This window comes from Cnephaeus nilssonii, assembly GCF_951640355.1.
Source record: "Cnephaeus nilssonii genome assembly, chromosome: 13".
In the NCBI taxonomy this organism is placed as follows: Eukaryota; Metazoa; Chordata; class Mammalia; order Chiroptera; family Vespertilionidae; genus Cnephaeus; species Cnephaeus nilssonii.
In genome coordinates this window covers 32,809,752-32,824,687 of record NC_137084.1, presented here as the reverse complement: position 1 = coordinate 32,824,687, position 14,936 = coordinate 32,809,752, and the positions used below count along the sequence as shown (strand labels likewise).

Genomic DNA, 14,936 nt, shown 5'->3' with positions numbered 1-14,936 from the left:
CCCCTTGGTTGTCCGGTTACCCTATTATTGAAGAAAGCTCTTAGATGAAACTCTTACGGGCAGGAGGGAGAAATAGAATAGTGGAGACCAGCTATAGTTGTAAGAAATATTAATCATGCTCTGTTAACCGTGATGGTTCGGTTCTGATTAAAGAAAGCATATTTTAACCTGGATGGGATGTGTACACCCCTGGGGATCTGGGAGTCAAGCTTGAATGTGGTCCATTCCTATCTGAGAACAGCCTATTATCATGGAAAGATTAACAATCTAGTTGCAGAAAGGAAACAATGGGATGTGCCTGCCCTTTGCAAACCCCTAGCCCACATTGCCTGTAATCTGTAACTATTATATCCATTTTCATTCCTTTTGCCTTATTCCTTTTGTATATTCATTTTTGTTCCCTTTGCCTACTTTCCCATATGATTTTTGTCCTTCTACCCCATATAAGCAGCTGGCTTATGGTGGGGGAGAGAGATTTTCATGGATGACCTGCTACTCTCCCATGCTGTCAGCATTATTGGAATAAATGCTCCTGTATGATTCAACCCCATCTCTGCTTAATTGGCTCAAGTAGTGACAGGCACCACAGACCCACTGATTGGTTTCAAATTTTGTAAGAGAAGGATGGGGGATGGGGAGAAGCTCAAGGTGTTTATGTGGCTGAAGTTCTTACCCTGGTCCCATAGGATGAAGCTCTGGAGCACACAATTGTCCTCCTTCAGGCAAGGGTTGTGGGTGTGACTTAAATAGTCCTGGATTAGTCAGTTACTGCCTTCCAGGGAGGAGGGGAGTGGGGAAGTTCATACTAACCTCCTAGGGACTCCAGGAGAGATGACCCCATCAACTGAGAACAGTTCTGGCAATGGTAGGAGCAGTTAATACTTGGGGATGGGTTTGGGGTAGAGTTGGAATGAGCAAATCCACCTAGTAAACAGAATCATGGTAGAGCACTACCACTATATTAAGCATGTTCATGGTAAAGTGTGCAGCTGATTATATCTGGATCTGCTGAAGGTCTTTTTCTGTTGTCTATTATTTCTTTTGGTTTCAACCAATACCTTGCCTCCTTGTATGCTAGCTATTATTGAGTGACAATATTGTATATTAAAAAAATTCAAGATATACTTGAGGCCTTGGATTTTCATTTTTCTCCAGAGAGGATCTGATTGCCTCTGGCAAGCTGCTGGGGATCTTGAATCACCTTAATCCAGCCAGGGACTGAGGTGATTCAGAGCTTAGCTTCAATGCCACTAAAGCCCATTTTTTCCACTCTTACTCTGAAGTATACCTTTTTTTTAAACTTTTTTTAAAATAGATTTCAGAAAGGAAGAGAGGGAAGAGAGATAGAAATATCAATGATGAGAGAGAATCATTGATTGGCTGCCTCCTGCAAGCCCCCTACTAGGGACTGAACCTACAATAAGGGCATGTGCCCTTGACCAGAATGGAACCCAGGACCTTGGGTCCACAGGACAACACTCTATCCACTGAGCAAAACCAGCTGGGGCTGCAATATAGCTTTTTTGAGTCCCTTGGTAGTCTATATTTTCCCATTTTTTAGCCCCTAGCTCTGTGAATCTATCAAAAACTGTGCTTTACTCTATCTGCCTCTCAGTTGTTTCTTTCAGATTTGGTTCACAACTCTGGAAGAAAAGTGTGGCATTCCACCTTTCCTCCTTCGTTTAGATCTTGGCCCTGTAATTCTTCACTACCTGGTGTTATGAGCTTAGAGACGCCCTCCACCCCCTTCATATATTGAAGTCCTAACCCTTAGTATCTCAGAATGTGGCTTGCCTTGGAAGACAAGTACTTTAAAAAGTTAATTAAGTTAAAATAAGTCCATTGTGAGGGTTCTAATCAAATCTGACTGGTGGCTTTATAAGAGGTAACTTGGTATGCACGCTAGATATTTTCTTGTGTCTCTGTGCATAAATGAGATTGACATATATTTTCCTTTCTGTATATAGATAATGCATTTGACATTGAAATCATACTAGCATTAAAAATCAGTTGGGCAGATGTCATTTCCTATTCTCTAAAAATGTATAGAATTGTCATTAAAACTAGAATGTTCTTTGTTGACATTGTCTTAAAGTATGAATTAAATTTATTTGTTATATGACTATATAGATATTTTTTATTACTGCAGGTGTCAGTTTTGGAAAGCTGGAGAATCTTAAGACAGTATTTTATACAAGCTGCACATTAAAATCATTTGGGACCTTTAAATGATTCCAATTTAATCTTGGTATTAATTAGTAAAAAAAAAATTTTAATTTTTAAGAATATATCTTTAAATTGTTGTGGCTTTAATTTTATTTATTTATGTGTTATATATTTAATGCATATTTTATTATATATTATATATAAATGAGTATAATTACTGGTATATAATAAAACTTTAATTAATGGAAGTCAAACACACTAAGATGTCACTTCTACCCTTTCTCTCAGTCTCTTGGAAATCACTATTTTCATTAGGTTCACATTAATCTAGCCAGTGCTTTTTATTCAAATACAAGTGCATAATGCATGTTTATACACACATACATTCTTATTCCCCATGTCATACAAAAAGGGAACATATTTTAACAGAAGTCACTGTTTGTGCATTTACTCCAAGGTTGCAACTATTCATGGGCCAAGTTATGAGAGCATGAACCCTTAATGTACAACTTTAGAAGAATTAAGATTTTAAAACAGAAACCTATAACTGGAATATACATACCTGTTTGATCAGGACAGTCATAGTTTACACTTGTGTTCCTGGCATAATTATCAATGGGAAGTCCCTCATATAACAATAATCGTGGAAATGCTTAAAGACCTCTAAAAGTCAAAAGAATTCAATCTTTAAGCCCTGTGACTGTTTTTAGAAAAAAGTGGTACTATGTAAATTGTCTGTACCTACCAAGAATTAATTGCTACATTTAGTTTATATTTTAAATACATTATTATAAGAACTGCTGCTTTAGGAATGGATACTCAGTATGAAGACATAGCAGGGAGCAAGATTTGAGAACACTGGAAGGTTCTACATTAAATGCATAGATATTTCTTCTATCATCTGCCACCATGTCTTAAATAAAATATCTCTGTAGTCCAAACTCATTTGAGTTCTAATTTCTCCTTTAGTTCTCTATTAAACTGGACTAGCACCGCACAAACTATTAATGACATACCTGACCAGGAGGGAGATAGCATTGGCATTTGGAAGTAAAGCCCCCAGGACAGGAGCAAGATGGAAGGAGGGGTTCCTGGTGCTCAACAAGAGGCTGAAAAGTCAGGTTCTGCTTAAGGTGACCATGGAAAATCTTAATATCTTAAGCAACACCTGGCATTTGCACCTTTGTTTTCCTCAAGAGATAATTCTACCTTAGGAGTCATAAAAGCTTGAAAAAAAATCAAATCTGTGTGGCCTGGCCAGTGTGGCTCAGTGTTGAGCATTGACCTACGAACCTGGAGGTCACGGTTCGATTCCCTGTCAGGGCACATGCCCAAGGTGCAGCCTTGATCTCCAGTAGAGGGCATCTATCGATGATTCTCTCTCATCATTGATGTTTCTCTCTGCGCGAGCACTGTCTCGCTCCCTCTCCCCTCCTCTCTGAAACCAATAAAAAATACATTTTTGTTAAAAAGAATCTCATAATCTGCATTTAAAAAATTAAAATGAACAAAAGACACATCTGTGTTAACTTTCTGATGCTGTGGCTTTTGACCAAACACACACTGATTAAACTAGGTTCAGGGGTGAGGTGAACATACATGGCCTCATTCCACACGGCATCGTGCCCTTTCAGCGTCTTTCCACACAGATGAGGTAGGGCTGGGGCTGCAAGGTCATGCCTAACCTGGGCTTCAGATCTGGAACCAGTTCATGGGGAAAATGCAAGTGAAACCGCTGAAGCAATGCTGTAAAAAACAGGAACATTTCCATCCGAGCCAGCTGTTCTCCAAGACAATGTCTTCTTCCTAAACAGAAAAAAACAGACATTGTCATCTTTTTAAAATCCACAATATTTACCGAAATGTATGTCTAATACATTACAAAATAGATGTCTAAATTCCGGAAATCTGTAATTTTAAAAAAAGTTATAAAAGGTTATTCTTATTAAAGAATTTCCTTAAACTCCAAAGAATAGAAGTTGGCTTTTCATCTCCCAGAACCCATTTCTTTACCTTCCTGGACTTTGTATACTTATTAGTCCCTCCCCCACTTCCCTTGCACGTTGCAACAGAGCCTGAGGTATGCTGTGAAAGATCTAATTTGAAGTGTGACATTTTGTTCTATAGATTCAAGAGAAGGTCATTTCATTTCAGATGACTCAATGTGTACCCTTCCCCAATTAAAGGAAGAGTTTCCAGTCCATCTCCCAAGGGTCTTGTGATCTGTGCACTTTTTCACTGCAGAAGCAGTATTTTTAGAAAAGAGATATAATAAACTAGGAGCCAAGAGAGCTCGATTCTTGTTTCACTTCAAATTATGAGTCATTCCCCTCCCCGGATCTGTTCCTCAAGCTACTTGTTACTGACCTTCTAGCTCTTGGAGTTTTGATTACAAGCCAAAAATCCACAGACAAAAATGTTTCAGAAGTCAGAGCTCTCATCAGTTTCTCTCTAGATACTCAATTAACGCTTGTTTATTTTTGAGTAGATATGGTGTTAATGACCTCTAATTAAACTATTCTCTCCTGTAAGAATCAATGCTATGTTTTCAGAGTTGAAATACATAATTCTGCAACAGAGAGCTTCAGATTAAGATGTTATACTAATGCAATGGCCGGTGTTCTCAGTGGTTAGAACGTCAACCCTCACACTGAAGGGTCATGGGTTCAAAATTTTTGTGTATCTGGATTGCAGGTTCCGTCACTGCCCCAGTCAGGGTGTGTGTGGGAGACAACCAACTGATGTGTTTTTCCTCACAGTGATATCAATGTCTCTCTCTCCCCCTCCCTCCCTTCCACTCTCTAAAAAATCAATGGGGAAAAATATATTCTCGGGTGAGGACTAACAACAGCAGCAAAAATGTTACACTAATGAACCACCATTATACTTTGTCCTGAAGTTATGCCGCTGTGAAAGTTCACTTACCTAGGGAAAACGGAACCAAAGCTTCCTTCTTGGAAAAATATCCACTGCTGTCCAGAAATCGCTCCGGATAGAATATTTCTGGGTCTCTCCAGTACTTTTCATCAAAGTGTACAGAATAGAGATTTGTGATTACTGTTGTGCCCTTAGGAATAGAATAACCACGTACAACTGCATCTTCAGAGGTTGCATGGAAAATCCCTAATGGCACTATATTACAGAATCGTAAAACTTCATGCAAAACTGCCTCAGTATAAGGCATTTTGCATTTGTTGTCCCAAGAAGGCTTCCCATTGGGTCCCATAATTAAGTCAATCTCCTTCTGCACTTGTCCTGTTAGAGAAGAAAGTGTTCGAGTTATTATGCAATCCTGAAAAAGTGTATGTAAAGTAATTTCCCTTTGTGCTAAACAAGGGATAACCTGTAGTAATAAGTAGGGCATAGGTCCACCCAGATGCAGATTTTTCATGATCTGGGAGTTTATTTAAATATATACCAAATATCTTCTACTACCAGTAATCAATGCTCTGGGTAACTATGTTGTGAATAACACAGTAAGAGTAATGAAAATCAAACAAATCTAGAATTGGAATAACATCTCACTCTCAGCAAGAAAAATAGTAAAGCATAAAACTTGAATCAAAACAACCAGGGTTCAGGTCCCAGTTCTGCCACTTCCAGTGAATGAGCCTGAGCACACACATCAGTCACTCAGCCTCCCTCATTTATAAAATAGTCAGAATATAACCTGTCTCTAAGGTGTTTACATGAATTGAGATAATAGATTTGAAAACTTGCCCGGCTGGTGTGACTCAGGGGTTGACTGTGGACCTATAAATCAGGCTGCGTGCAGTTCAATTCCCAGTCAGGGCACATGCCCGGGTTGTGGGTTTGATCCCAAGTGGGGGTCATGCAGGAGGCAGAGGATTGATTCTCTCTCATCATTGATGTTTCTATCTCTTTCCTTCTCCCTTCCTCTCTGAGATCAATAAAAATCTAATTTTTAAAAAATAAAACTTTTTATAAGTATTAAATATTTTTCTTCTTGACCAACACTAAAGGAGTTCCAAAATAAACTGCTTTGAACATGGCCAAAGACTCTGAAACATGTGTGAGTCCTAAATGTAAGTTCAGACCTTGAGATTGAGAGTCCTTACCTTGAATGTTAGGATAAAGCGCCATGAAAAGAATTGCCCATCGTAGCACATTGGTTGTAGTTTCAGTTCCAGCAATGATGAGTTCACCCACAGAGAAAATTAGGTTTTCTTTGGAGAAAGTGGATGATGGGTCATTTTTACCCTGATCCATCTCATCTAAATAAGCATCAACAAAATGCTGAGGTAACTGAGGCTTTCTGTTGAGAGAAGCTTTGTCGATAAGCCTGGAGAGAAAATCATAGACCACAGCGGCATTTCTGAACAGCTGTTGATGTTTTCCAAAAGGTAAGAGGCCAATCCATGGGAAGGCATTATATAGGAAGACTGAGGCACTGGCAGCTAGCTCCACGTTCTCACTAAATAGCTCAATCATGTGCTGGAAATCAGTGTCTTCGTAAGTGAATCGTTCTCCAAAAATGATCAGATTGGTTATGTTTGAAACAGCATTTGTTATTAACTGTTTGAAGTCAAAAGGTCTGCCTTTATATGTTTCAACAGCATCAATTAAAAATTTGGTTTCTTCTAAAATTTTAGATTCAAAAGACTTTTGGCCATATCCAAAATAGCGAAAGCTGTTTACAGCTAACCTTCTGTGATCAATCCATCCTCGGCCATATTTGGAATTGAGTAAACCTGAAGAAAAAAAAAAGGTAAAAAAATGTTATAATTTCTACAATCCCTGTCCCTAACAGCTAAAAAGGCTATGGAGAAAAGAAAAAAAAGAAAGAAAAAAGATGGTTAGTTATTCTTCTCCAAATGATCTTTCTATAAAACTAAAATTAGACCCAGTGGATAAGAGCTGTTTCCTGCTACTCATTAGCCACAGAATATCCTATATAATAAAGAGGTTATATGCAAATTGACCCTCACGCCCTCACAAGATGGCTGTCCCCACATCATTACAAGATGGCCGCCCCACATTGTCACAAGATGGCCAGCAGGGGAGGGCAGTTGTGGGGGACCAGACCTGCAGGGGAGAGCAGTTGGGGGTGACCAGGCTTGCAGAGGAGGGCAGTTGAGGGCAGTCAGGCCGGCAGGGGAGCAATTAGGCATCAATCAAGCCAGCAGGGGAGCAGTTGGGGGTGATCAGGCTGGCAGGCAGAGTGGTTAGGGGTAACATGTACTTAACTCAACATTTCATTCATAATTTATACATAGGTATAACTATGACAAAAAATGTCATGTTCTCTTGCCTACATGAGGTACCTATGTAATCTACATTCCATTAACTTTTGTGCAACAATTTTTAATTTGGAGATTATGATAAAGTTAGCCATCCATAATGGGGTTTTTAGTGCTGTGCAGTGATCTTATATTTCTGCATTTCATTTTCTTTCCATACTCCCAGATGACTATTCATTCAACAAATACTCATTCAACATGTATTCATGAAGCACCTGCTATGTTCTAGGCAGTGCAGTGTTCTAAATGTCACAGATATATCAGTGAACAAAAAAGGCAACAGATCCCTACTCTCGCGGATCTTACATACTCGTGAGGAGAGGCAAATGAACACGCAAAGTATACAGCAAGGAAGCAGGTAGTGTGGCCCGGGAAAGCCTCACTGAGAAGGTGACACAAGTAAAGACATGGAGATGACACAGTAAGTCAAGCAGATATCTGGGGAGAGATCGCTGCTGGCAGAGGGGACAGCTGATCGAATGGAAGGCACTGGGATGAGAGAAAACCATGGGTAAAGGTATACATGTTCAAGAAGGCACAGAGGAGCCTTGTTATAACCCTACACTGGCAACTTGTATGCTTGGGCAACGTGTTCCCCAACAGGGGGCTAATGGTAGTTCTGATTGATTTCAGAGACAGAACAGGGAAGGAGGGGGGGGGGGAGGAAGGGAGGAAGGGGGAGAAGAGAGAGAGAGAGAGAGGATGAGTGAGAATGAGGAACATAGATTTGTTGTTCCATTTGTTTATGTATTCATTAGGCCCAGTGCACAAAATTCATGCATGGGTAGGGTCCACAGGCCTGGCCAGTGATCAGAGCCAATCGGGGCCTTCTGGTTGCTGGCCGGGGCCTTCCTTTCCCCAGCTGGCTGCTGGCCGGGGCCTTCCTTCATTCCGTGCCACCCCCTGGTGGTCAGTGCACATCATAGCAAGTGGTTGAACTCCCAGTGGGTTGAACCTCAAGAGGACGATTTGCATATTAGCCTTTTATTATATAGGATGTATCAAAACCATTGCATCTGACTTCAGCATTCTATTTTAGACTTTTTGTTTCAACAGTTCTGTTAGCATTTAGCCCTTTTCCCTTGTTAAATATGGACTCCTCCAACACTAAACCATATAAAATCCTAGTCCTTTACACAAATACCACAATTCCGTTCTTATATAGCATACTGATTAGTAGCTAAGAATGGCTGCTTCAGGTTCTATAATCTTATAAGCAAAATGATAGTAAAAATGTCACCATCTACCCAAGCCTGGCTTCAAAAGGCACCAGTGTGCATGCACGTATGTGTATTCCTAATTTGTTTCACAAAACTTGCATAGATTAAGTGCTAATTCTTTAAAACATTATGTACAATATTTACTAAAACTGGATTACAACGATAGAATTAGTATGTACCAGTCTAAAATACAGGGGTAGGCAAAAGTAGGTTTACAGTTGTTCCTATGGAAAATAACACAATAATAAATAATCATAAGAGGATAAACTGTGGTTCACATACTCACAAATGTAAAACAAGTTCTGCCCACCCCTGTATGATTGAAATGGAGCCTGAAAGTCCTCAAATACTTGGTTTGTAGCCTAAATTGATTAATAAATACCTCCTATTAATCAGTACAATAGGATGCAAACTCTACATACTAAATTTATATAAAATAATAAATATGATTTGAAATAGTTTAGTAAATCACTAAATAGGTAAAAATAAACATACCTCCCATTTTTGTCATCTTCATGAATAAAGGAAGGCATGGTCTGTCTGCAAAAATTTCGCTTTGATGAACAAGGCATTCCTTTACTACATCGTAGCCATTTAGAACCACAGTGGATATACCTCCAAGATCTAAACTGAAGATCTTTGAGGGAGAAAAGAAAAACAATTAAATGGAAAAATGTATGGAGAAAGGTAACTATGGAAATTAACATGTACTAAGCAGCTCTCCCAGATTTGTCACTTCTCTGAAAACATAGGCATTTATTTCCTACTCAACTGATAATGTGTAGAGTGCCTTCTCTCTACAAGGCATATCGAACACTATGATTTCATTATGCATTCGATGCCTGAAGACATAATCTTTCAAATAATATAATGAAAAGAGTACCAGACTCAGAAGGCCTGGATTCTAGCTTAAACTTCGCCATTAAAAAATATAAAACCCTGTGCAGAACCCTTAACCTTCTGGGGCGTCAGGGTTGCCATGGAAACAATGGTACTTGAGTCAGATGCTCTTTTACGATTCATTCCAACTCAAAACATTCAATGATATCTAGGAATTTCCTTTTACTTCCAAGATTTATGGAGAAGCATCACCATCTACATATCCTTTATTACTCCGGACTTAGGAAAAGGGGCTGTCAAAGGCATAAGAGACAACTTTGAAGTATAAAATTCAAATGAGTAAATTTGAAGGTCTAATTGGCTTTTTGAATGATTCACGATTGGACAGTATTCCATCTAATAAGGAGAAAGGAGCTCCAAAGAGCCGTAGAAAAGGAAAAAAAAATTAAAGGCAGAAAGGAAGTGTGAAAAGGAAATTAGCAAAGAATGCACTGTTTCAGGCAAGGTCACACTCCTAAGGGGAACAAAGATGTCTGTCCAGCATATTCCCTGACTAGTGCTGACCAAGTAATTTCAGGTTGACTGGTCAGCGGTTACATTCCTGGGGAGGTTGAAACTGCAGTGAACTTAAGTCCTGGTTTGCTGACATGGGGTTTAGCACAAGTGACTCCATGCTGTCTCCTTTCACAGCATTCACCACACAGGCACAGATGACCACCCCTCAGCGAAGGGGAAGGCAAGACAGAACATCCATTCTACGCCTTGCTGGAGCTTCTCTTCTGTATCACCTCAGGTTCACTTACAATGTCACACCTCTTATACCCAGGCCCATAAGGGACTAGTCCAGTGAGAGAACAGTGCTACTTTATCAGTGGAGGCAAAGAATGCTTATCCCCATCCTCTCAGGAGTTGGCCGAGAGCTTTTTACCATCAAACAGGCAGAGCTGAGTTAGCCATGGTTCACACTACTTTGGAAAAAACAAAAAACAAAAAGACCAAGAGTCTTGGCAGAGAATAGAAATTCAGCAGAAGTAATTATAGCAGCAATACTGATGGAAACCTCCAAACAGTAACAGAATCAACCAGCTGAGCAATGGAGTCTTGGGCTCAAGAATAGGCCCAGCTGAGCAGTGGAGTTTTTGGCACAAGAATCAACCAGATGAGCAGTGGAGTCTTTGGCACAAGAATAGGCCCTGCCAGCTGAGCAGAAGGTACGCCTGGAACCTGGGGAAGGAGCAGGGGCTGCCTGCCACAAGCAGTGGTATTAGTCAAAAGTGGCAGAGTAAGGGTTTCAGCTGAGCAAAAGTGGGACTTCTCCCGTTCCCGAGGCAGTAATGAAAAGGAAGGACCTACCCAGAAGGGTCATTTTCGCAGATATAAAGGAGAAACTCCTCTTCCTGTGTGTCTCTTCTACTCTCGATACTCGACTACACTGCTGACTGCATGTAAGGATGAAACTTCAGCTCCTGGGGGCTGCCATCTTCTCCTCAATGTCCCGCTGGCTTGGTGCTGTGCAGCCCTTCCCTTTGTATATCCCATCCCCCATCCTTAAATAAATTCAGTTTTTCTTTATCCAACGTCTGAGATGGCTATTTAACCTGCCTGTGTGCACCACCATGCTAACCTACCATGTTAACCTTTCAGTTACTATATAAATTAATTAATAAGTTGTCAGTTCCGCTTGCCTTAAAGTAATTCTTTTATTGTCCCACGTGTATTACCTGAACATAATCTGTAAAAAACCACTTGTTTACCACTTTACTGGCTAGGGAATCCTTTTCCAAATTGAAATAAGATGAAAGTAACTGCAGAAAGATTCACTCTTATATATTAAGAGTGAATCTCCAAGGAATTGGCAATTATTGTTGTAGTACATTTCTATTTAAGATTGCCTTTAAAATAAATGTATAAAACCTGAGGACTGGTTGTTTTCCTTTCAAAAGTCATAAACGAGAACTGAACTCACAGACTTCATAAAAGTAGGCGCCACTTGAAGTGATTGTCAGTTCTCATAAGCAATTTCCAAGTCCTTTTTTTTTTCTGCTAGCACACATCTCCAAATTATAAAGATAGTGCAAAAAAGATTCCATTTACAAATAAGCCCTATAAACAACTTTCTACAATCTCCCAGAAGTATAGGAGATAACAGTCTCCTTCCACTTCCAAAAATTTTTTGTATAGTATATTATAACTGTATAGTGTATTAACAACTTACGCTAACTTTGAGACATTGTCAGAATTGGGAAACACTTCTAAGATAATGGGAGATCTCTAAGGGTATTTCACCACTAAGATAAAGATCAAATGTTACTGTAGTTAAAAGGTAATGCTAGGTAGCATTCAAGTCTTATGCAGAGTCAGGCAAACAGTGTCTACTCTTCAATGCACACATCTTCTTCATTTTTGTTCCTTTCTCTTTTTCCTCTATTTCTCCTGCCTATTAAAAGAGCTTGATTTGCTGCCAGAGCCGGTTTGGCTCAGTGGATAGAGCATCGGCCTTCGGACTGGGGGGTCCCAGGTTCGATTCCCGTCAAGGGCATGTACCTTGGTTGCGGGCACATCCCCAGTGGGGGGTGTGCAGGAGGTGGCTGATTGATGTTTCTCTCTCATCAATTTTTCTAACTCTCTATCCCTCTCTCTTCCTCTCTGTAAAAAATAAATAAAATATATTAAGAAAAAAAAAAAAAAAGAGCTTGATTTGCCAAAACCGGTTTGGCTCAGTGGATAGAGTGTCAGCCTTCGGACTGAAAGGTCCCAGGTTCGATGCCGGTCAAGGGCATGTACCTTGGTTGCGGGCGCATCCCCAATAGGGGTTGTGCAAGAGGCAGCTGATTGATGTTTCTCTATCATCGATGTTTCTAACTCTCTATCCCTCTCTTTTCCTCTCTGTAAAAGATCAATAAAATATATTTTTAAAAAAAGAGCTTGATTTTACCACCTCCAGTAAAAAGCCCTATTTGTAAAGAACCCCAGCTATACCAGCAATAAAGCCATTTACTCATGCCAAATTCTTAAATCCATTGAACCAAATCTACCCATCCCAAGATAAGTTTTCCGGCATGTTTCTAATTTAATTTGTAATTTATTATGAGTCTTAGATGACTCCCTTCCAGAAAAGAGTGTTCAGTGTAAATATAGCATTCCTTTCAGTTCAAATCTTTATATATAAGAAACACATTCCTATTCTGAAAGACACCATTTCAAAAAAATTGGTTTTAAAATACGTTTGAGTCCTGGCTGGTGTGGCTTGGTTGGGAGTCTTCCTGCGCACCAAAAGGTTGTGGGTTCAATTCCTGGACAGGATCCCCATGAGGCAGCCAATGGATGTTTTGCTCTCAGATCAATGTTTCTCTTTCTCTCCCTCTCCCTCCCGCTCTAAAAAAACCAATTTAAAAATCTTAAAAAAAAGAAAAAGAAAAGAAATAAAATGTGTTTGAATTCGTAGGCCTAATAAATTGTTCTGCAATTAATAAGCAAGAACATTTGAGTAGCACTTAACTGCTCTCAGTTATTATTCTCATTACACACATGAGGAAAAATTAAGATTCAAAGAAGGTAAAATTTTATCTGGTTTCCTGCTCTCATAGCTAATGATTTCTCTAGAATATTATGATGTTCTGTACCAACACAGCAGAGATCAAATGTATTAATGGAAATACACTCAATTCCTGGAGAACTGGAGGGTACAAAATAAAATCTAAGAATTGTGTGTTTGCTTTCCTCAGGCCAGCTTCCTTTTAGCGATGGAAACCATTAGGGAGCTGCAGAAACCTAGAATAATTCTTGTAAAACCTGGTTCAAATAAGGATTGAAGCCTCAACCTGAAACAGTTGCCAAACAGCCCTGCTGTACTGTTCCCTCGAAGCCCTCGCCGCAGCTTGTGGTGGACAATTAGACTGATTTTTCCCCTCTTATTACTGGAACTCCCTGAAGTGGGGCTGTGTTTGCCTCCCTCTCCTCTTCACCCCCAGCACCTGGCAAGAGTCTGGTTTGTTGTTGCCCATAAATGAATGGACTCAAAACAAAACCGGGGAGCTGGGTCCGTGCCAGCGCTCTGAAACGTCTGCCTGCTTCCGAGGTCAGGCGGGGACACTCCCCCACACAGGCTGGTGTCCTGGCCCTTTCCCCGGGGGGGTGAGCAGCGGGGTGGCTGTCTGCAGGTCACCGGGCATTTCTGGGGGCAGTTTCCTCCTCTGTAAAAGGGGGGCGCAGAGGGCTCCCCGCTGGGCCCTTGGGAGTTTAAAGGAGTCCATAGTGGAAGGAGGCCCACAGCAGGTGCAGTCTCGGGTTTGCTGGGAGGATGCTCCTGGCCTGTCAGCCCGAATGACCGCCCTGCGCCTTGGAGCTCCGCAGGGATTTTTAGTCATTCATTCACTCACTCACAATCATTTACCAGAGCCACGGATTTTTAGTCATTCATTCCCTCATTCACAATCATTCACCAGAGCCCACCTCTTCGCTGTGGCCTTCCCGAGTACTTGCTAATCCTCACAGCAAACGCCTAAACAGCGTTCCTTAAATGCAAACATCCAAGAGTCTATTACCTACTAACTCGGTCCCAGAATTCACACGCCTACTTTCCCAAGATGCGTGGGCTGGAACCTGGAACCCAACTCATTCTTAGGAGGGATGGAGCCTGTGGGCCCACTGCGCAGGCGCGGGAGCCCAACCTGGCGGCTAAGGGGACCCCAAGAGCCCGCGGGGCGTGGGGCGGGTCTGGGTCAGGCCTAGGCGGAGTGCCTCAGGCGGGGGCGCGGCTTCGAGGGCTTTCCCGACCCAGGAAGTCGGTTTCCCACAAAGCCGGAAATACACGGACAGGGGTCCGGCCCGGAGCGGCCGTCAGCCCACCCGGGAGGAAGGCCCGGGCCCGCCCTGCCCGCGGCCCGACGGGCTGTACCTCGCCGTACACCTGGCTCTGCTTCCTCATGTAGACATGGGGGAGCTCGGCGGAGGCTGCCAGCGAGTAGATGTTGCCGATAAAGGGCAGCCCCGTCGGACCCGGGGGGAAGCCCGCGGGCCGCCTCTGCTTCAGCAGCTGGCGGACCCCCAGGGCGAAGAGCAGCAGCAAGAGCGCGAAGCCCAGCGCCCCCGCGCACGCCTCTGCTCCGCGGGGCCCCCACATGGCCAGGATGTGGGGCCGGCGAACTCCCGCCCTGGGACGGGCTCGCCCCTGCTGCGCCGCACCCCATTGGCCCGACACTCTGAGGTCCCGCCCCGGGTTCAGGGCCAATGGCTGGCCGAGCGTGGGCCCTGGGCCCTGGGGTCAGTTGCCTCTGTGCTCCCAGGCTGAGAGCTGGCTGCGGGGAGGTGGGCGCGCCCCTTTGGCCCTGGGCGGGCACCATTAGGCGGGGCACGGAGCCTGGAGGCCTTCTCAGGGGGCTGACATCTCCCTCGCTGGGCTAGGCACCTTGCGGCCAGCCCAGAGGGTCTTTTTAGGAACCTGGTCTGC

The 14,936-nt window shown here is 42.2% G+C and overlaps 1 protein-coding gene across 2 annotated transcripts; it reads right to left on the bottom strand.

Annotated features, from left to right (window-relative positions):
• Positions 1-2,333: 2,333 nt before the first annotated feature.
• On the bottom strand, positions 2,334-14,609 carry CYP2R1 (cytochrome P450 family 2 subfamily R member 1; the record flags this gene model as incomplete). 2 transcript variants are annotated; one of them, XM_079788970.1, is made up of 5 exons in its annotated part: positions 2,334-3,972; positions 5,092-5,421; positions 6,246-6,878; positions 9,143-9,284; positions 14,385-14,609. In XM_079788970.1, 5 exons carry the CDS (start codon positions 14,607-14,609, stop codon positions 3,797-3,799), a joined length of 1,506 nt encoding a protein of 501 aa, XP_079645096.1. In that variant the 3' UTR covers positions 2,334-3,796. The 2 variants fall into 2 exon arrangements, with proteins under 2 accessions (XP_079645096.1, XP_079645097.1); XM_079788971.1 differs by lacking the exons at positions 9,143-9,284; positions 14,385-14,609 and adding an exon at positions 14,032-14,066.
• Positions 14,610-14,936: the final 327 nt, after the last annotated feature.